This window comes from Bactrocera latifrons, unplaced genomic scaffold, assembly GCF_001853355.1.
Source record: "Bactrocera latifrons isolate USDA-ARS-PBARC rearing strain unplaced genomic scaffold, ASM185335v1 scaffold_0, whole genome shotgun sequence".
In the NCBI taxonomy this organism is placed as follows: domain Eukaryota; kingdom Metazoa; phylum Arthropoda; class Insecta; order Diptera; family Tephritidae; genus Bactrocera; species Bactrocera latifrons.
This window is the reverse complement of record NW_017534406.1, coordinates 2466897-2490734: the sequence shown is the minus strand read 5'-3', so window position 1 is coordinate 2490734 and position 23838 is coordinate 2466897. Positions and strand designations below refer to the sequence as shown.

At 35.6% G+C, this 23838-nt stretch overlaps 1 protein-coding gene across 5 annotated transcripts in view; it reads left to right on the top strand.

Annotated features, from left to right (window-relative positions):
- LOC108977057 overlaps positions 1 to 21751 on the top strand; it is a 107175-nt gene extending 85424 nt beyond the window's left edge. For 2 of the 5 annotated variants that reach the window (XM_018948254.1, XM_018948178.1), the window contains exons 3-5: positions 5795 to 6523; positions 7459 to 8574; positions 21329 to 21751. In XM_018948254.1, coding sequence (XP_018803799.1) covers positions 6054 to 6523; positions 7459 to 7642 — 654 coding nt within the window. In that variant the 5' untranslated portion in view covers positions 5795 to 6053 and the 3' untranslated portion in view covers positions 7643 to 8574; positions 21329 to 21751. Of the gene's footprint in view, positions 1 to 2889; positions 3018 to 3347; positions 3431 to 5794; positions 6524 to 7458; positions 8579 to 21328 lie in introns of those variants that run through there. The other 3 variants (XM_018946921.1, XM_018947724.1, XM_018948331.1) reach the window with 3 other exon arrangements.
- Positions 21752 to 23838: the final 2087 nt, after the last annotated feature.

Sequence of the window (23838 nt, the reverse complement as noted above, 5' to 3'; positions counted from 1 at the left end):
GCCACGTAGCGAAAAGAAGAAACGACTGGCGCGCTGTTGTTAACTCGGCTATAATCGCGTAAGCGGTGWCTACGCCAATCAAGAAGAAGAAGAAACGTATTCTATATATTTCTTGAAAAGGTAAAAATACTGAAAATTTTTTGGACATTAAGTGTTTCTAGAAAAATATGAGTTATACTGACTGTAGACTGCTTGAGTAAAAAACTAAAATATATAGCCTTTCAGATTCATGCATATACATATGATCTCCAACCTACTAAAACATAACTCGTTTATGAAACCGATTTTCAGCTACTCATTTATAAGACAACTGCACTACACTTTCATACTTAGAGTAAACCAGTAGTCAACGACGATTACAACAATTTATATTGCGCTTTTTAGGTGCTCTTCATTCGTTGCTTCTGTTTTCTTGTCGTACATCTGTACATTCAATTTAAGTTTATTGCCAACTTTTTTATATGCGCTGTCGGCCACCGTTGTTTAATTGTACGCACAAGTCTGCCGGTCTGTCTGCCCCGTTTTATCTGTTCATCTGTTTGACATTTGACCGGTCGCATGTCCTTCGATTGTGGAACTGGTGGGGAAAGCCAGTCGTCGCTATAAAAGCTGCGTCAATTTTTTTATTGCAAGAATATTCATTCATTGGTGTTGAGGTAGATTTTTGCATGTTTTTTTAAACCTTTTCACATCAGTATGCCCTTTATGTTTCGAAATCAGAGTGTGTTCATTTGAATATGCGCCCATACATACATACACACATAGAACAAAAAATAAACATTTAAGAAAGACAGATAGTGTGCCAGATTATACTTTGCCTTTCATTAAATTTTTCGTTTTTTTATTTTGTACTTTTTGTTCTGTCGCCATATTAGCGCCCTTTCAGGCAGTCGGTAACACCTTGATAACTGAAAAGGTCCATAATGTTGCACCCATTAAGCGGCAGATATGAATTAAAGTATACGCTAAGGGGCATTCTAATTTGCATTTTATGCATAGTTAACAAACTGGAAAATATAAAAAGGTAGACTTTTCATTTACGTTTTTGAAGACCCACACTCAAAGGATTCAATTTTGATTTAAAAGGGTTTTATCTTCAAAGGGGTTCTAGAGTGAAGTTGATGTGGTATGCTATTATACTTATTACGACGAATATTTTTATGATATCATATTGGTCTTCTTCTTCTTTACTGGCGTAGACAACGCTTACATGGTTATAGCCGAGTTTACAACAATTGGAGATTCCAAGTGTAACCAGGTCTTTCTCCACCTGGTCTTTCCAATGGAATGAAGGTCCTCCTCTTCCTCTACTTCCTACGGCGGGTACTGCATCGAATACGCTCAGAACTGTAGTGTTTTCATTCATTCAGACGATATTCGCCGTTGCCAATGCGCATAGAACAAGTAAAACTTCCGAAGAACTTTTCTCTCGAAAACTCGTAACGTCGACTCATCAGTTGTTGCCATCGTCCATACCTCTGCACCATATAGCAGGACGGGAATAATGAGTAACTCATAGAGTTTGGTCTTAGTTCAGTCCGAAATTGCACGTGTTGGCAATAGTTATTCTAAGTTGGATTTCGAGGCTGACGTTGTTGTTGGTGTTAATGCTGGTTACAAGATAGACGAATTCATCCACGTCTTCGAAGCTACGACTGTCAACAATGACGTCGGAGCCAAGAAGAGAGTGCTACCGCTGTTCGTTTGATAACAGGAGATATTTCGTCTTACTCTCGGTCACTACCAGACACATTTACTTCGCTTCGTTATCCATTCTGAAGAAAGCAGTGATATCAATATCATATAAACACACCATCAGCTGTATACTGCAGGATTGAAGAAGTCGCACAAAAGGGAGCCGCCATGTCTGGAACCTCTTTTGGTATCGAACGGCTCGGTGGGGTGCTTTCCGATTCTGATGGAGCTTTTGGTATTACTCAACGTCGGTTTACATAGCCGTATTAGTTTTGAGTGCCACCAAATCGAGTAAAGACACAGTTAAAGACCACGAAAGTATCCGTTTTACTGATGAATATATTTTTCATTTGAAAAGGTTTTTAATAAGCAAAACAAAAAAATCTGCACAAAAGCTTCCAAATACACAAAAAAAGTTATTCCAAGGATTCAACGTGGTCACCATCCAGTTATTGTAATGGTTTTGTAATGGTTCTGTAGGAAATTTGGTAAAAGTGAAACAAGAGGGTATTAGCAGTAACAGTTAAAAAAGCTCTCCCCTCGATGGAGAACATTGAATCTTCCAGTAAATTCTGGTCCAGCACACAAGCGAAGCCAAAATGGTTATTGTTTAGTATCGCGCCGGTTAAGTATCGTTTATGGAGGAAAACAGGGTCGGGCTACCCCCCCTCTCCCGACCCCTTATTGGAAAGAGGAAGGATCGAACTTTTAAAAAAAAATTAACAATCAAAAGTAATTAAAAACATTATTAGTGGTTTTTATAATTCATAAGTAATATATGTGCGTGAAAATGTTGGTACAATGCACAGCAGATGAAAATACACTAGCATATATTTAGAAATTTGCAAAAAATAGCATTTTTTAAAGTGAATTTGTGGAAAAATTTGTGAACCGATTTTTATAAAATATGTTTAAGACAAAATTTTCCATTTGGTTCTCTCGTTTAGGTACGGTGAGCCAAAATTAACCGGCGCGATACTAAACACAACCCGCCAAAACAACGCAGTAGTAGCTTAAAAGCGATATTCTTAAACCGATTTCAATGAAAAATATTCACAGTGATAGGATACGAATCGATTTATATACTCGCAAAATTTTCTCATATTTAATATCAATTTCAATTTAAAACACTTCACTGTAGTTTTCGAAATTACTACCCATCAATTCTAATTGTAAAAACCAAATGACGTCTACGAAAAAAATTGTCAGTAAAAAAATTAATAGATTTAAATAAATACATACTTTCAAAGGAATAGAACTAGTCAATTAGCAACGGATATTTGCATTAACTATATCAAGCCTTAAATATTGTGAGCAACGAGGTAAGGGATCACAAATTACGCGCATTTGTATGTGTGTGTTCACATATTTTTTCCGAAACTATAATCAACTGCTTTCTCTGCATTGGTTTCTTTGCATTTAAACACGCATAAAAATGTATTTACATACACACATATGTATGTAGATGTATGCATACACAAAGTGAGACTTCGTAAATTGCAATAAGTGTCAAGTTTCTTGAAGAAAGTGCTTTTGTTCGCGCGTCAGTTGAATAAGTGTTGGCAGCAATTCACTGCTCACCGTGAAGCTTTCAGGAGAATGAAATAATGATAAAAAGAATAGCACCATGGCTGCTACTTTTTCACAACGTTGTAATAAACTACCAAGAAGACAGGCGGAAAGAAGACAATCGCTGGCACGTGATAAGATGCGCCTACGACGAGTATACAGTAAGGTACATGTTTGTACATTGGTTTGCGTGTAATAAGATGTCAGTGCTGATACTAAAACTGACAAGTAGTAGCCTAGTAATTTAGAAGAGCAACAATTGTAGCTAGAAGGTTAATAATATTGGCTCTTAAATTAAAAAAAGCTTAAAGTTAAGTTTCCGAATTGGCAAGCTGACTTCAATTACATGAAAATTAAGAATTTTCTTAATCTGGAGGAATGTTTCCTTGATGAAATAAGCGTTCCGTTTACGTAGAGCTGACTGTTTTAGACTGGGAGCTTCTTTCAATCTTCAAACATGCTTCAAATTATGTTGCATATATCCTTGTTTTTCCAAACCCTCAACATGGAAAGGAACTCCAGAGACTCAATAAATTATATCCATGTTTAAATACTCTTACATATGGCTAAATCAATGGAAGTGCTGACTCTCAGCTGTATATACGCGAGCTGGTTCTTCAGTATCTGAGATATCTATCTGAAAGTTTGGACTTTCCTTTTCTCACCAAAAACTTTTTATTTGTTGTAGTCGCCGATATCGGACCACTATAGAATAAAGCTACCATACAAACTGACCGAACCAAATCCTTACGAAATTTGTCACGAGTTGTTGTTTAAGACAACGGGAGAATCCCAGAAATTGCTTTGATCACACCATTATTATATTATATATAGCTCTTATACAAATTCATCTGTTAAAAACAGATCCTTATTATTTGGCATCCTCACAATACTTAAACATATTGTTCATATTGGGCCACTATTACATAAAGCTTTACTCTGACCCTTTTCGAATAGGAAGGAGTGACCGTTGGCAAAATACGACGCATTTTTCGGAGTGATTGGCGTCTCGAACACCATGCTGTTCACACCATATAGCGTGGCTTGTTTGTGGCCTGTGCCACTTATGGAGCCGCTGTATGGCGGTAAGCAGCCACGATTGTCTCGGAGTCCCCAAAACTCCTCTCAGTACGCGGTGTGATCTACACTAGTCGGAATGGCGAACAGTTAGGATCGTTTGCGCGTGAATTGTTTAAGCGGCGAAGAAGAACTGAGAATTAGAGTTGGCTTTTTGTGTGTATGATGTGTGCGTATGGGGTCCAACCCCCTTCTTCGCTTAGGAGATCTTACCGGATCCTTAATTCTGGTACCATGAAGAGCAGAAACCTTTAGAGCTCATGCGAACTGGCCCCTCGGAACGTATCGTGGTGGTTGCGATTAAAACCCGAATATAGGAAGAACTGACACTTAGTTGAAAGTGGAGTTGCATTTCAACTGCGTGCGGGAGGTGTTAGTGGGTCCATTTCACACTGCCAATTGGTACTGAAAAAGCCTCGCATTTCATGGCGTTGGTCACCGCATTGATTTGATCCGCTGTGCTTTTAAGCGCGTGAGGTAAAACTGTCGTCAGTCTTTAAACAAATCGGACGTTAGCCAACCAAACTCAAGTCTCTGTATGGACAACCTTTGGTTTTGACAAAGTGTCTTCACGAAAATTGGCTTAGATTACTGTTCAAAGCAACGGTACAATCCCTGCAGAAATCAGCTCAGGCGATGAATAACAATAACCCAGCGAAATCCAGTCCACGATAAAGTCTCGAGGTGTTTTCAACTCACTACAGAGTAGAGTTATCTACTGCATATTAACAGCACTCACGAGCTCACTGCTTTAACTTCTATAAATATCAGATATCTAAGGTAAATTTCAAAAGAATTAACCTTAAATATTGGTGCTTTCTTAATTTTCTTTTTATTTCCAACTGTCTACAAATTGTCTTTGTATTTTTCCATTCCCTTAAGGAGAGTAATATTTGCGCAATGCAACAAAATTTCGTTTAAACAAAGTTGTTATACTTTTCTCATTCCATGATAGAATAGGCGGAAAAGCGACGTACCAAACAATTAATGGCAATTTGTCGAGTTCCTGTGACGCAGCAAATAGGAAATGCTGACGAAAACGAAGACAGCTTACGTAAACTAATTAGCGCAGGAATGGCACTTAAATGAAGGGCGTAATCTATTTTACGGAAGCAATTAATTTTCGACAGCAAAAAAATGTTTTGTTTTGTTGGTTTTGCTTGAGTACTGAAGTGTCTGTGAGTTTATTAACTCAGGTAAAAAAAGTATCTATTTTGAAAAATAAAAGGATTTAAGTGTTGTAAAGGAAACTCTTTTTTGTCCGCGTAATTTTTTGTCACAATTAAGCGTGCAAAAAAGAGATGAAGTGTATTTATATACTATATATTTTATCTTATTTGTATATATTTTTACGAGGTCTATTCTAGTGTCTTTCTTGATTCCATAATACTATAATATGTATATATATTTTCCAACACAATGACTTATCAATTGCAAATTTACTTAATTTCAGTTAAAAGCGTTAAAAGCGAACTAGACAACAAGGACGCCAACTAATCGACAGCTCTCAAAACTGTGCAGAGGAGCTTTCCACAAACGCATCGCCCTACCGTAAACGACGCATACGCTCGCGTACGCAAACCAGTTTAATCATTGCTGCCCTTAGCACCGCCACCATTTCCACCATCAGCACCATTGAGCACCCGGCAGCGTCCGTCTCCGTCTCCACTTCCGCCTCCACCTCTGCTGCCGCTGTAATTCCAAACGCTGCAATGCGTCGTTCCTCATTTACGCCCGTCTTCAGTTTGAGCACTCAAGAGCCGCTCATTGTTGTTGAGGAGACAAATACCGTCGAGGATGGTGGGGGGGCGGAAGGCGCAGCTGGTGGTGTTGATACCACAGGTGCCACACGCAAGTCCACAAGCGACGATTCTGAGCCCGACTCGCCCGTCAATCCGTATTTGTTATGCCCATTTCCGGACATGCAACAGCGACGCAAACATTCTTTGCCATCACTGCAAATCACCGAGGGTATAACAGCCAGTCAGGTGCGTCGCTTGTCGGAGGTGGGCGGTGAAAATGGTGGGCTTAGTCCGAAAGAAGTGGAGTTTCTGGCAACATTGTCGCAGAAAGCAAATCCCGCCGCGGGTGGCCGCCGGCATTCGGTTGTTACAATTTCTGCCGTACCACCGACATTGTTCGGTCGCAATCGACGGGAGTCGCTAACAGGCATGCCGCTCGGGTGAGTACAAGTATAGTGCAATTAATCGCCGGTTGACTTATACGGGAATTAATTTCTTAGTTGTTGCGGTATAACGAATATTTAATATTTGAGGCACTTATATCGGTAGCAACTATTCCGTATTCGCGACCTCTGGACTCAGTTGAAGATTATAGAGCTTCTAGAGAATGACTAAGGCTTATGACATATCTCATTTAATACGAGGACTTTGCCAATAGAAATTATCTTTATATTTTTCCTTTTCTTCTTTATTGGCCTAGACACCGCCAATAGCCGAGTTAAAACAGCATGCCAGTCTTTCTTCCTTTTTGCTGTTTGGTGCCAATTGGATATTCCAAGTGTACCCAGACCCTTCTTCACCTGGTCTTTCCAATAGAGTGGAGACCTTCCTCTTCCTCTGCTTTCCCCGGCGGGTACTGCGTCGAATACTTTCAGAGCTGGAAAGATTTCATCAATTTGGACAACATGAACTATCCAGCGCAGGCGTTGTCTCTTAATTCCCTGAACTAAGGCAATGTCGTCATATATCTCACACATCTCATCGTTCCATCGACTGCGCTATTCACCGTTGTCAATGCGCGAAAAACCATATATTTTCCACAGAACTTTTTTCTCAACACTCGTAACGCCAACACATTAGATGTTGTCTCGTCTATGCCTCTGCATCATATAGCCAACCATAAATCTTCCGCAGAATCTTTCTCTCGAAAACTCGACTTTTAATTCAAAGCGAAGCCCATTTTTTTGGTGATTCAATAGTAGCAAATATTGTCTTCTGTAGGATTTTTGAGTAACCTTAAGCAGTCTTCTGAAGTAGTTTTGAGTATTCCACCTTTACTTTTAAGATTGAGCTTGGACCGATAAATATTGCTATTATCGTGAATTTCAATTTCTTTATTTACTATTCGTAATTCTTTCGCTCACTCTTTCCATAGCGGTGGCAGCCGACGTGGCAGTATTATTCAAGGACCACCACTTACTGATCATCGAGGCAGCATCCATAATTTACAACTGGACATCATGGATGGCATTGTGCAGACACGAAAACGTGCCGGCAGTGGTGTGTGGACGGCACCAGTACTGCAGGAGACTGAGAATAATGTGCCGGTGCAAACATAAATTATAACAACGTCCCCCTACCCCACCAATCGGCCCACGACCATTATACTCAAAACTAATAACATCATCGACATCAATGGCGGCAACAGCAACAACAAGAGCAACAAGCAAGATGAGAAAAATGTTAGTCAAATTAGCAGCAACACAATTAAGCAGAAGTGCAGCGGCAATGGCAAAAAGCAAAAAACAGTAACGGGCAGTTTGGAGGGTACAACAGCTGAAACAACAACATCAGCGACAACGGCAACTGGCGGTAATGGATCATCAACATCATGGCACAGCAATTTAGTTTCACGTTTTGGCGCATTGCTCTGCTGGCAATCGCTGGACTGTTGAACCGTCGACGAGACGTGGCTTGAGTGACTCCAACAGTGCAACAGCGAGATTGTGGCGCACATTGTGTGTGTGGCACGTATGGTGGCTGTGCCTATGGTCGGTTTAGAAGTCAACCGAACAGCAGTGGCCAACCGGAAATGTCAACAGTGCACAGCGTGTGTCAACAATACGGTCTAGCTCAATTTGGTAGCAAAATGTGGAAGCAATCATCAACATTTCCGTATTCCCATATGGTTGCGAGGCCACATACACGAGAGTCACAAGTCCATCGATTTGCTAGTTATTTGTGCAGCTACATATGTGTTTAATGGCAACAACATTGACGCTGTGCAAGGCACAAATTTGCCAAAGATCAGCCGAAGGGGGACGTTGGAGAGAAAAAGAAATTACTTAATATTTTCAGTTGGCTCAATTTCTATTGTTTGCAAAGTCAAGAGTGGTGTAGAAGCAGTGCTTGAATTATTATTGGAGTATTATCATATATTCAGGGAGACTACTAAGACGCTATAAAAAACAACGGATGCAAGCCAGCGGATAATAAACAACCTCAATACAACTGAAACTTCTCAATGGTTTGATAAACAACAACAAATAATGTGAGTAAGTAAATATTGTTTCACATCAAAACAAAAAATATTACAAAACTAAAACACGCTCGTTTTAAATTATTTGAAATCGAAATTTTTATGTCATTTATAAATTTTTAAAATAGAACTGAAATGCATTAAAATGCAGGTGAGTATATTATTTTTTCTTTGGAGCAAAAAATAGTAAGACTTTGTTCATAATTTTTAAATTCTTAATTTAATTTTCAAAATCTGTGTCGTACACCTCAAAGTACTTGTAAAACCTCTTAGCCCCAATACGATTGTGCCGACGTTTTTTCCAAGCTCCGAAACAGTTGGTCGATTCAGTTTTCTAAGAAGACACAGAGCTAAATCAGACGAATACGGTAGTTGTGGCACGATATTAGTTGAAAATTTGGCGAAAAACTCACGAAGAAACAATGCACTGTGCGACTGTGCATTATCGTGGTGCAAAAACTAAAAGTTGCCGGCCCATAATTTTGGCCTCTTTTTACGAATAGCTGAAATAGTATTCCTTGCGACAACTTGGCCGGTCAGAAAGAATTCGAATTCCTCGATAATCTAAGAAAACTATCAATATACCCTACTTTGACGTGGTTTTTTCAACTTCGGCTCACCTTTATCACGATATTCAGCCAATTGATCGTATTTTTCCGGGTCGTAAGCATAGATCCAAGACCCATCGCCAGTAATAATATATTTCATGGCATCGTGATAGCCGGAAAATATTCTTTCACAAACGTTAACGCGACGCTGTTTTTTGAAAAAGGTGAGTGATTTTGGAACCAATCATGGTTTCACTTTTCTCAGGTCCAAATGATCTTTTAAAATGGTCTTCAACTGTTGCTTCTGATACTCCAATGACGCCAATAAGATCTCTGACTGTTAATAGTCGATTCTCAAGTCCATTTGCTTCATTTATTTACGTGTTAATTATGAGTTAATGTTGATAGTCACACTGGACGTGGTTCATAGTTAACACGTTCTCAACCCACTTTGAATAATTTGTACCAATGAAAAACAGTTGTTTGCGACAAACAATTATCACCGAAGGCCATTTGATTCCGCACACAAAATTTAATGGAACTTTTTTGTTGAATAATTTCCCTTATCATAAAAATCGCCGAAAGCACTTTATGTACTTCAGAAAGACGAGCCTATATTAAACACTAATGATTATTTTGATGTTAAATTTTGCACGGGTTCTTCTAAAACTAAAAAAAAAATTAAAATTAAAAAGTCTTACTATTTTTTGCCCACAGCAGTATAGTTTTGTGTAATAATCACTAATTTTGATACACTTGCAACATGTTACTACAGAATAAAATGGTTTTATCCATTTAATTTTTTTACCCTAAAACTAAACGTTGGATTTCGTATGCCGTTATCGTATATACGTTCGAACTCTCCCAGAAACAGTTTAGTATGCCATCTAGAAATTTGCTATCAGAGCGATATCTACCTGCCGCTTTCGTAGCGCCTCTCATAGTGTGTAAAATCCTTCAATGAGGAAGGGCTCCAGTCCATCATCGTTTTCTCTAAAATATTATTTACACAACTACTTATAACATAGACTTCAGCTGACAAAACTGTTCATGTTCCCCGAAAGCTTTATTTCCACAGCACCATTTGCAACTTCAGTTCACGCCGTTTACCATTGCTGAGAGCTTTCTCTGAGGAAGCCTTCGCAAGTGGCAGCCGCTTTTACTTCCCAGACATATTTTTATGCCCGCTTCAACGTTTATTTTTATCTAGGAAAAATATAAAATAATATCCATCCTTTTAGGTATTGTACCGATGATTATCTAATGATTAATTAACAATGACAAATATGTTAACAGACATATGCCATGTTTCTTATAGAAACGATCCAAGGTGCCCGACTATACTAAAATTCACCTAGCAGCCCTTCATTGTAATAATGTGAGAGTAATCCAGACTGAATATTTTTGTGAATAAACTTGTTTGGTAACATAAAAATTACCTATATAAAATATTTTCTAACATTCGTAACACCAAGTGCTTTAAGTTGCTCATACGCAGTGTTGAACAACTAACAGAAACATAACTTGCTTATGTAGTTTAATATTTTACCATTTGAATTTTATTTTGCACTATAAGTATGGTTATAAGAGAAATATGCATGAGCAGGGTCCTAGGTGACTAATTTTTAAATCATATAAGGGGGGCTTCTAAAAGTATTAGCACGCTTTCTATTCTTCCATATTTCTGCGTTTCAATATTTTCAATTGTAGCTGTCCATTATAGTAAAAATAAGCTTAAAAATCATAATGACGTAAGCTAATTAACGAGTTCTAGTGGTAGGCGCAAAAAAATGCGACTGAAGACCGAACTTTCTATGGAAATTTAGGAGTAATAATTCTCTGAAGCCTCAATCTGCTGCAAAGAAATTGTATTTATCAATCAACTAATCAGTGAATGCACTGCCTGACGTTAAAAATAAGTAAATATCAAATAAGTGAATATCAAATACAAGCAAAATTTAAAGACTTTCCCACGCAGAGGAAAATCTGCACAAGAAAACGGAGTTCTTTAACAGCGTTCAAAAGAAAGCACATCTGGGTATAATCTCTCAATTTAAATATTACAGAAAATGTCTGGTTCTTTGTAAAATGCAATAAAACAGTTTTCTGAAATAAAATCGGAGAGTAAACAAATTCTAAGTTAACCTTTTGAAAAGAAGGAAGCTTACGCATTTTACTAAGTGTTAATTCGTTTCTTCACCTCTTTTAACAGCAAGCAATAATTATTTTCTAAACATTTTAAAGTTGAACTTAAATTTTTATTCCGACTGGTACATTCATTATAAAACAATTTAAACTTTACAAAAATTTTTTTCATAAAAATATTTTATATTCATGATAGTAAAAACATATTGCCCACAGGGTAAAAAACTCAGCATACATTATTAGAATAAAAAATTAATACTCAAACTTATGACATGTCATTAGTTGATTTTATTGCAAATGCTCTATAATAAGTTGCTCATACGTAGTTGTGTACGATTTAGAAAATAAAGCGAAGCAGTTGCCTCAATGGTTGCACATATATATGTACATTTGTGCATTCGCAGATAGTTACAGATACTAGGCCATGTCCTTGGCCTTCCCCAGTGGCTGCGAAAAAATACAATTTCCTTGAATACATGTGATATAAATATGTATGTATATATATAGATATATGTAATGTAGGCAGCAGATGTGCATTTATATATTTACATTTCAAAATCAAGGAATGTTTACATGAGTTGCTGCAACGGGTTGGACGTTTTTTATTTTTCTCCTGGGCTCATATTACCACTGTTGATATTATTGCTGCATTTCCTCACATTTTATACTGTTACATTCATATATATGTATATATATGTAAATGTGTGTGTTTGTCACCATTTCCATGCAGGAAATGGAAAAAATAACTTTATATAATTATCGTCGGCTTTAAAATACACTAACGTGAGGTTTCAACTTTTTGCTAAAATTTTTCGCTGGCTGCTCATTGAGCAGGCCATATGGATATAATATGATTGTGGAGTAAAAATTTTACAAATTAAGTCAGCAGAAATATAAAGTCATAGCAATTTTGCAAAATATATTGAGCATAAATGTCAAATATAAATATCACAATAAACTTGATAGCTGGTTTGACAGCTAGCTTGACAGTTATCCCTCTAGGAAATACTGTACTCTTAAAATACTCTTAAATTTAGAGCAACATTTGTTTGTATGTAGTTAATATAAAGTATAGTATGGTGGAGTGAAATATATGTATGTAGAACGAACGTAGCGTGTTCAAAATTACATTTCACTTCAAATACCCTACATCCTACATACATAGTATATATGTACATAAGTGACACAGCATGCTCACAAAGAATGACAGCGGTTTGTGCTAAATACAGCCAAACCGCAATATCTAATAATACACCTAGTTGAAAGCTTTATCAGTTGCAACAAATGTTGACCTGTTTGTTGTTGGACTTTGTGCTGTAGCATTTGCATTGTTGTAAATATGTATGAAGGTGCACAAAAATAGTTAAAAACTCAGTGAATCAGTTTGGACTTTTTATAACCTCAACGTGGTAATTTATATTGATATTAGGAGTATATGTATATTTTTGGTATTACTATTTTTTTCCTAAATATAAGTTTTTGCCAATATATACATACCTGGTGGTTTCGTGGCCACACAAACCTTACCACTATACTCTCTTAAATTTTTTTCGGACTTTTTCCTTCGTTCGGGATTTTCTTCAATTTTTTGTTTTTTTTTTGGTAAGCATAAGCAAACTAAAGTATATTATCTAATTGTAATTATAGTTTTAAATTTATTACGTTTCATAAGTAAAACACAAATTAGCTTTTCCGTATACAAAAGGTGCAAATTTTTTTGTTTTTAAAGTGATACACCTGCTAAACTCCGTGTTTCACTAAAAAAAATATATATTAATTGCAAATATAGTGCAAATGAAATGAAATTAGCAAAATAAAAAATATAATTCTTTCCTCGCATCTCTTACATTTCGAGCTCATTTTGTAAATCTCCTATCTTTCAATTGATTTATCTATAGCTTAATGTGTTTTGTTTTTGATTGTTAATATTCTTGATTAATAACATGTGTAACTTATTTCTAAATAAAAAATTCCTATATCGCAAAAAGTACCGCTAGGAAATGTAGTCAAATATGCACAATACTTGAAAATTTTGAGTGGTAAGGTTTGCGTGGCCACGAGTGTATAGATAGTTACATACATGCACTTTTCCTTGGCTGATTGTTTTGTTGCAAACGCTCCTGAGGTTTCAGTTTTTATGCTAAAAATAAGTATCCAACGCAAACAAACTCTTTATTTTCAATTTATACTTTGCTTAAATTATATTATTTACTAATAAAAATAGCATCCGGTTTTTGGATATTTTCCATAAAGAAAGTAAATCCACACCTTTGAAAAAGTTATATTCTGATATAAAGTTTCCTGCTTTCAAAAAAGTTGTAGATATATTTTTTAATAAAAACATGCCTTTAAAAGTTACTCACAGTCAAAGTTATATATCAAATGACTTGAGCATTCACACAAGTATCTTATGCATTCTGTGTTGCTCATACGCCCTGGTGTACTATTTGACTACAGCATATTTGATGTGTAACTGCTTTACAACTTTTAAAATAATATTTTTATGAAAAAATTATGCAGAACTTTTTTATAGAGAAAATATTGTATCAGAATAGCGCTTTTTTAAAGCTCTAGGTTAAAGGTAAAAAAATGTGTTGCAAAACTTCTGAATACCACATATGTATAAATAAAATCTATGAGAAAATTACATTGATTTAGGCACTGTTTAAATTGAAAATAAATATATTGCTTACGATATTTTAGAGCAAATACAAGAACAATAATAGTATTAAAAAAAAAAACAAAAATCAACTTGAGATAAGGCGAACTTGGAAAAAGTTCAATATACATAAATCTTCTCGTACGTTCGGAGGGTGTCAGGATTTACCTTCTTATTATTCTTTACTAGCGTTGACACAGCTTACGTGTTTATAGCCGAGTTAACAACAGCGCGCCAGTCGTTTCTTCTTTTCGCAAGGTGGCGCCAATTGGAGATTCCAAGCAAAGATAATACCTTCTCCACCTTCCTCTTTATCGACTTCCATCGGCGGGTACTGCGGCGAATACTTTCAGAGCTGGAGTGTTTTCGTCCTATCGGACGACATGATCTAGCCGCAGCCGCTGTCACTTAATTCGCTGAACAATGTCAATGTCGTCGTATATCTCATACAGCTCATCGTTCCATTGAATGCGATATTATTAGCCAACGCACAAAGGACCATAAATCTTTCGTAGAACGAAAAAGAAATTTTGTGAACCAACACAAATTCAGTAACTGATTATACTGAACGTATAAAAAAAATATTTTTCTATAAAAATCGATCGACAATTTAGTAGTGCTGGTGATAATACTTAAATAGTGACTTGGATGAATTCTTTATCAAGATAAATATTTCAAATTAAAGAAAATTAATAAAGCGTTATAAAGAATTATTGTTTCGAAAAATATGGGAAATTTTGAGACCTTTTAGTTGTGGTTACTTATCACTGTCTGACCACTTCTGTAACAGCCGGCTTGTAAAAAGCTCTTATGAGGTTGATATCTTTAACTTCTGAGCGGCAAAATAAAATACTCACTAAAAAACAAGAAATTCAAAGTAAACAACAACACAAACTTAATAAAATTTTTCGAGTTTAGCGCATGAAAATATATATTCTGGTACAAAAAAGTATCCGCAAGTTGTAAATAAAACGCGAAATATTCAATTATTCATCAATATTTGCTTTGCCGCCTTCAAAGTAATCCCCACCACATGTAATACAATTATAGCAATGATTTTGCCAGTCCTCGAAACACATTTTACTGCTTCCTTTTTGAAGTGACCGTCCTCTCCTTCTGCAAATTTTGTTCTATCTCTTCAATCGTCTGAAAACGGGTTCCACGAAGAAGCAATTTCAGTTTGGGGAGCAAGAAAATATCACACGGAGCTAAATCTGGCGAATACGGTGATTTATCGATGGTACTCGATGCGATGGTGCATTATCATCTTGTAGAGTATCTACAGAGTAACCACAACAAGGCACTGGCTAGTTGAGAGGGCATACCCATTTTGGCCGCAAGAAGATCTGCCGAGGCTACGGAATAGCAGAGAACAAGGAAACAATTTTCTTTCTCTGTGAATGCCCAGCCCTAGCACAGATCCGGCCCAAAACACTTGGAGTCCATGTAGCAGCAAACCCTGAAAGGATTTCTACTAAAAGCGTATCAGACATAAGTAGCATCATCGAAACCGCAAAATGGTTTGAGAGAGCAGGTGAAGCGTGATAGCAGATACAGAAGGTTCTACGAATAGTGTATCAAAATGGCACATCAAGTGCTAATTGAGCCCGATAGACAACAGGGCTGCACTCCTACCTACCTACCTATCATCATCTTGTAGAATGCCTGAATTGTTCTTCCGAAATGCCGACCGTTTTCGTCGGAAGTTCTCCTGCAAACGACTCAATATGGTCAAATAGAAATCTGAATTGAATATAATCAAACCTCGAATATCAAAAAAAGCAGTAAACATCACTTTGATTTTTGAGCGACTTTGGCGTAGTTTTTTGGTTTCGGTTCGTTTTTTCCCCTCCGTTCCGATTATTGTTGACTTGTTTGCATGTCAAACTCATAAACCTATGTCTCATCGGTATGGATCCGAATGCGCGCGATCAAGCATGACCAAAAAGATCTATTACGGTACTCTTTTTGAAAAAAAAAAAACAAATTTATCGGGGCGAGTCGTGCAAGAACGTTTCATACCCAAAACATTCACCGAAATCATTCGAACTAACTCTCAAAAGGTGCCATCTCAGAACGAAGTTTGTCTTCAACCATCTCCCGACCATCATTGAAGGCTTTGTACAACTCATGGGCTTGTGTTTTTGATAAAACTGAATCACCATAACCCGTTTCCAACATTCGCAACGATTCCGCACACGAAATTTAATTAGAAATGGAAATTTTGTGACAAATTCTTTGTTACATATTTTTATCTATTGTAAAAATCTACTGAGGTGTACCGATTTAAGCAGCATTGGAATACTTAAAGGATTGGAATATTATTCTCTTTGACTTTATAGTACACTAAAAAACCAGACTTGTTAAATAGTGCTCAGATATTTTCACTCTGAAATGGTAACTAAGAAAAGAATACGTTTCTACAAATGTTCATATTGAAGAATTCTAGAAGGCTATCATTTGGAAATCACCAAAACAGTAGGAAAAAATTTGGACTAAAATAATAAAACTTAAAGTGGCTCCATCAAAAATGATGTGTAAGCAATTCTTTCGATAGTCTATTGAGCTATCTTTCTCCGCAAGCTCCGTTTAAACAATCTGAGCAATATACCGCAATATACGCAAATACCGTTAGATGAGTATTGTGAGCTTATATTTTCGCTCCCAAACTGCATACTAGAAATTAACAGCATAGAAGGGAAGCTAAACGATTTCCATATAAGAATTAAATACCGATTATCGCGTACGAGTTTCAACAATAGAAGAGCTGAAGCAAAGTAAAGCTGCTTTAACGTCGCACTTAAATCATATTAAATTCTACCATATAAAAGGGGTGTAAGGAAAATGCATTTTTAATATATGTAATGAAATGCACTGTCACGTAACGGTGTATTGCCATGAACTTTTGCTGTTAAAGCACATCTATGACTTTTATTTTAATAATAAAGAGCCAAACTTAAGCAACGAAATACGAGCATACTATGCGAACAAAAACCTAAGGGGGGCGTTGCACAAAACCCACGAACGAGCATACACAGAAATTGAATGCAAGAAGAGCTTACAAGCACAAAAAAAATATGGAAAAATTAAAAATTTACAAAAAGTAGCAAATTGCTCGGTGGTAGAGCCAAACAAGAAGGCAGAAAGCAGAAAGCGAATGGTGACGAACTGCAAGTGTATAAAAACCAGAAAGCGCAACAAAATACCAGCAACAACAATGGCTTTCCTAGCGCATTTCCACTTTCCGTGGTAAACGGAAGGAAATTGGCACAAACAACGGCACACAAAAGGTGCACATGCTCATTTAACCATGCGTAGGTATGTTTGTATGCACTATATTCCTATATTCGGCCATACCCAGTGTAAGAACTGAACTGAGCACAAGGCTTAGTTTAATGTATGAAATTTTACTTCAAGGGCGGATGGTTTGATGGCTGATGTAGAAACGTACTGGAACAATATAAATTTACACAGGCGTTTAATTTCTACTCCTACTAGTTCGGTGAGATATTTAAAGCTTCCAAGTGTTTAAACCCTGAACTTGTAAAAGCGAGACAATCAACAAAGAAGTGTTGATATATTTCCAACCCGTCTTCTTTTATACATCTTCTGCAGCTAACGTGTGGTAAGATTATTAACCATACATGATCCCACAACTAAGAAGATACTAGTCTTACTGAGAGGAACTGTATCTCTCACATGCGATCTTGGGCCAAAAGGATATTGGGACAAGCTGTCGCGAAGCCCAGCAATACAGTAGTACATTGTCATTCCTTGTTAGCCTATCAGCTTTACAGTTTCCTGCGACCCCGCTGTGGCCGGGCTGCCCTACTAGTCTCATCGTAAATCTACCCCTCGTCTTTAATGTCAGCAACTTCGGCTTGAACAGGCCTGCAATAGTCTGGAAGTCTAAAACTGAAGTATATAGAGAATTGCTTCTCTTCTACATCTATTCCTGTTTCCACCAGGTGTGTGAGCAGTTTGGTTTGCCAACTCCATGATGCAAAAGATCCGATTTACAAATATTTTGACAGATGTTCATATAGAAACCCAGATTTTCTGATTGAAGTTTGATTAGCAACTTTCGCAGCCATACACTGTTTTTAAAATGCAAAATAGTATTAATTGTCACAGTTGGAGTGGACCCCACACACTAATGAGCACCGCCTTTGTGACCTTTCCGAGAGCACTCCACCATACAAAGACCTCATAGAGCCAGAGGCTTATTTTCGGAGAGAGGTCCCACCTTTTGCCAATGGTTCCTCTGCAATGGTTTCTCCTCGATATTAAGCTTCCCTGAAAGTTTCCTAACTAAGACGAGCCGAAATAACTCTCCATCCGCGGCAGTGGTGCATCCGGGATTTTGAAATTTCTAGTAAATAAAACCATCTCAGTTGGATGGATGGACCGTTSAAATGCTTAGCTATCATCATTAATGTAGTTCCTACAAATAAGTAGCTGCTTGTGGAGGAAAGGACGTGTCAAAAATTTCAGAAGGATATCGAAAATTGGACTTTCCGATGCAGGCGATGTCTTCCTCTTCTTCTGCTGCCTCCGGCGGGTACTGCGTTGCTTCCTGTCAGAGCTAGAGTGTTTATTCCATCCAAAGGACCATAAATTTTCCGTAGAATCGTTTTCTCGAAAATTTGTCATCATGCCTCTGCACCAAATAACAGATCGGGAATGAGAGGGCTTGCAGATCTTTATTCGTCGAAAGAGAACTTTACTTCTCAATTGCTGTCAACAGTATGTTACTGGTTGTAAAGTACTTCATAACTGGGTGATTTGACCGCAGGGATGTTATTAATGCACGTACATATTTTGCAAATGTGTTCTAGGAAATGAAAATGCACAACTTCATACATAGGTTTGTATGTATGTACGTATTCGTGCACATCAAAAATTCCGTTCCGCAACTTGTGCATTTACATATTCTCTTGGGTGCGCTCTGGTTGTGTGCCGGCGCGGTGAAGGTGAGAGTGTGTGTTCTGTATGGGCGTGCAACAGGTGTACGTTTTCGGTAGGGTGAATCAAATTAAATCTAAATTTAGAGTAATTTAAAGAACACATATAGGAGGGAATATGTATGTACATATACATATATGTGGTGACTTATATGTATTTACTTATTGTATTTATATAAGGATTTCAGTGTGTACTTATGTTTGCACACACAAAATGTGCTTAACGAGCAGTGTAATAACGTATTAATTGAAATGTACCGCGCGTAGCGGATTAAACATGCCTGCAAGCATATATAGACGTACACTACTCGTCAATATATTAGACGCACGCATACTTACATTGGTATTCAGTTAATAACCTTCATATTAAATTTAATTATTTAAAAGTTGATATGAAAAACTTTGGTTATTCAATGATAATTTGAGTATGCTATTCAAAAAAGGTTAAAAAAGTTTGCAAATGGGTCTCGAAGTAGCACATCTTGCTTTGCCAACATGGCCAAACCAACGCATTCGCTGGATTTTTATGTGCTTAACTATATCCATGTTACAGAAGAGCTCATACAGTTCATAGTTCCTCGTTCCTCGATATTCAAACTCACTCGGACGGTACCAAGGACCTTGCAACAGTTTTCTTGAATGTTCCAACTGCACCGTAATATACTTATAGACCACAATTTTTGTTAGATTACCGATCTCAAATTAGTACCTGTTAGCAACAGTTATTTTGTGCTTAATCTCCAGATTTAGTTTATTAGTGGATTTATAGTATTTATGCTGGTCGCAAGACATTCAAATTCCTTCGCTTTTTCAAATTTATGGCTGTCTACAGTGACGAAGTTTCATTATGATCGGATCCTTCATCTTCGAATTATCACTTGAGCAAATTCGAAAGATGCTGTTACGAGAAAAGCGCATATAAAGAAAACGGGTGGAGCTGATTGAAATTGTTGGCTACATTTAAACTGGCTGTAACTTAAAAACTATTTAAGATATCTTTTTGAAATTTTAGTATGTTAGTTATAAAGTATCGAAATATTGAAAAACAACAAAAATCGATTTTTTGAAAATTTGACATTTTGCTGCCATGTTGTATGCAATTTTCTGCAGCCGACAGCGGAGGCACCAAAAAACTTCCTAGTACTTAGTATAACAACAAGGTTTAAAAAATTAGGCAAAGGAAACGGTCATTCTTTAGAACCGAATGTCGAGGACCAGAACCGAAAATAAAAAAACCTTTCCATACTTCCAGTTGATGTGGTATTCAGGAATTTTTGAACCGTAAACGGAAGTGTATTTCCGTCGGAACCGGAAATGATAAAATAACTTATAACTTCCGGTTTATGTGTTGTTCTGTAAGTTGTGAACCAGGAACGGAAAGAGCCGGAAATGTAAAAATAAGCGTTCAGAATGTCTGGTTTATGTTGTAGTCCGGGAGTTGGGGGCCGGAAACGGTTGTTTTTTCCGGACGAAACCAAAAATGTAACATGTAAATACTTCCGGTAAGATTCCTAAACCGGAAATTTAACCCGTAAAATATTTATTTCCGTTCTGAGCCTTTTCCGGTGTCCGGTCTAAGAATATGTCCGTTTCCTTCGTATAATTTTGCCCCTTTGCATATGCTACGCACTAGCAAGTTTTCCAGCACATTCGCCAGCAGCTGCAGAAATTCAATTTGGCAGCAAAATCCCGGATTTCTACCAGGCGACCAGGAGCATGTAGAAAGCAGCCACCGAATGGAAAACTGCTTATAACTTCTCAACTAGAGTTCGCACAAAGAATTTAAAAATGTGACAACTTGCAGAATCGCTAGGCCGACCATCCTATTTAAGAAAATTCGAATTCCGAACTACGCTACATTTTAAAGAATTAAAAATTTGTATAAATTCGCCGGTTTTTTACAAAATAATGGTTAAATGTGTTGACAAAATAATGGTTAAATGTGTTGAATTGACCATGGCGAAAATCTGTAATGTGATCGTCATCTACTATATGGACCACAACGAAATTTTTAGAATCTTCACACCAGATATTCGCAATCGAACCGGCTATCAGTAGTTTTTTTCGAACGAGAGATTGATGAGAAAAATATTTTTGCAAAAAAAAAAAAACAGTCTGGTAAATAGTAAATATAACAGCTTATTGAGAACAAAAATTGGTGGTGTCTAACCAGTGAACAGCAGTGTATGAGTGTATGTGTAAATGTGATTCTGCTCAAATTGCAGCGTGTATTTCTTTATATACACCGAGGTGTATGTGAGCTTTGACTTATTTGCGGTTAAACTGCGTGCATTTATATACACACATGCATATAAGTGTGTATGTTATAATTTTGTAATATATACAAGCATATATATGTGCATTAGCTTGAGCTTAATTGGAATTATGCATTTTTTATTTCAATCTACTGCACATTATTATTTATTAAAATTCTCTATTTCCGCTTACAGATACACTGATAATCTTAAAAACAACTAAACAACAAGAACAACAATAACAACAATAACAACATGATAAAAAGCAACTGTAGCAGACGCTACTGCGTCTCCCAAATGCACCGGGCACCAATTATTTACGGAATAATTGAAATCACTCAACAAGCAATGGAAATTACAAATACACCGATAATCAAACCAAACCAAGCCGAAAATTAACACTTTGATGAGATTATAAAAAGGACATAATTAATTATTATTAAATCAGGAATTGATAAATTAGTGGTTAAATATATATATGTATTTACAATATGTGTATATGTTTGTATATTATCGAAGTGCACCCAGCAAATACGCTTACTTACATAACATGCATACATACATATGCTAAGTGTATGTACTCTGTATGTGTATGTGTGTTTATTAAAAAAACAAATAAGCAACGGTATGGATAATAAGGAAAGTAATAATATAATAATCAATGTACGAAAGTAGTAAAAACAATTAAAATAAATTAATTTAAACTATTATGAAGTATTTTGATTTTTATATTCTTTGTTGAACATACAGTTCGCGTTAGCATGAAAAGAGTTCCCTGAATTTTGTTACATAATAATTATTTCATTTATATGATTATGATATTTTATCATTTATATGAGAACAATTAGTGATTGCAGTGACTGTATGATTGCTGCTCATATATATAGTTCAGCTTTTATGGTGTCCGTTATTTCTCAAGTTCATTTTTTTCCTTTTTGAGAACCCCTAAAGTTTCAGTTTTTGCCCTTAAAACAAGTATACAACTTAAACAAGCTGTCAATTTTCAATTTAAACTGCAACCAAATCATAACTCTCTTCCAATGTATTATATAGCATCGAAGTTTGCATATTGTGCATTACACAAATGCACCTACAACTTTCAAAAAGTATTATTCTTGTACAAAATCTTCTTCTCCACAAAAAATTTCTGATTAATATTTTCCATAAAAGCAGTCATTTAAAAGTTATAGGCAATTAAAATTATACTTCAATTGTACTGAGCATTCATACAAATTCTGTGTTGCTCATACGACATGGTGTATTGTATGCAAATTTGTAGTACATTTGATACATAATTTTAATAGCCTATAACTTTTATAATAATATTTGTTAAACAAGAATAGTTAAGACTTTTTTAAGCGGACAATTTTGTATTAGAATATCACTTTTTCAAAGTTGTAAGCTCAAAAATTTTTAATATTTTTTAGCATTTTGTGTAGATATTAATTTAAAAGCGTTAGCATAATGGGCTTCAAAAGACTTGAGCTCAAATCCGTGTTATAACACATATTTCTATTTCAAGTACCCAAAAAAGCAAAAACTAAATTTTATGAAAATCAAAAATTACATGRTTTTAAATACATTTATTCTTACTAATTTAATTAATAAATAATGAATTTTAGTAATTTTAATTTAATCAATGAAAACTTTCTATACCAATTTTTTTTAATACAAAAAATTACATTTTTAAAATTTGTACTAAACACTCATGAAATGCTAAGTACATACATACGTATTTATATATTATAGAAAAAATATGTATAAAATAAGCTACACACTCGTGTTATTAAACTTGAAACAAAAAAAGGTATAGATTTTAGTGCAAACGTAGCGTAAATATTCCTAGACCCTCAGGTGTTGTTTGTTTAACATTTTTCATATATTTATGTATGTATGTCATTAAACTATGTTTTTCATATGATAAACAGTTTTGTCAGTGAAAAACAAATAAATTTGAAGTTACTTACTTTTAAAACTAGCGAATTAACGGTGTTTTAGTTATAAAATAAAAATAACATGTACAATAAAATATAATTGTAAATTAGCAAAACTTTGATTGCATTGAGATGTACCACGTACCTTACCTTAAAAGAGAACATAAATAATGATAAAAAGTAAGACAAATGAAGTTTACGTAGTAAATAAAATAAAGGGAAAAACATAACAACAAAATGTTGTATTAGGAATAGTTATTTATTTTTTTTATATTTTATTAATTATTTTAAAATTTTTGGAAATTAAATATTTTAAAGAAAAGTTAATGTGAGTTTGCTTAAGAAGTCGAAATGATCTTCATAAATAATTTTTTTTTTTGTTTTATTTTCTATTATGTTAAGAGCATTCTTAAATGTTTTGGTAACTAAATATTTTAAATAAATTTTTATTTCTTATTTGCTAGTTTGTTTAAGACGCCGACGTGATCTCGCAAATCATTTTTAGTATTTAATTTGAGGATTTAATATATAGCATAACAATAATATTTATTTCAGAATTTTTTTTAGGATTTTATATGGTTTGTCAGTAAAATAATTTGTATAATTTGCAACATTAGAAAAAAAATCAGCAAAGGCCATTGGTACAAAATCTAGGCAGAGCAAGCCGAAGTGTCTGTCACAGACCTTCAAAACAGATTTACACCTATTGAGTTTACTGATGAATCTAGTACTAAAAATTATTTTTTTATTAAAGATTACATTTAATTTTTA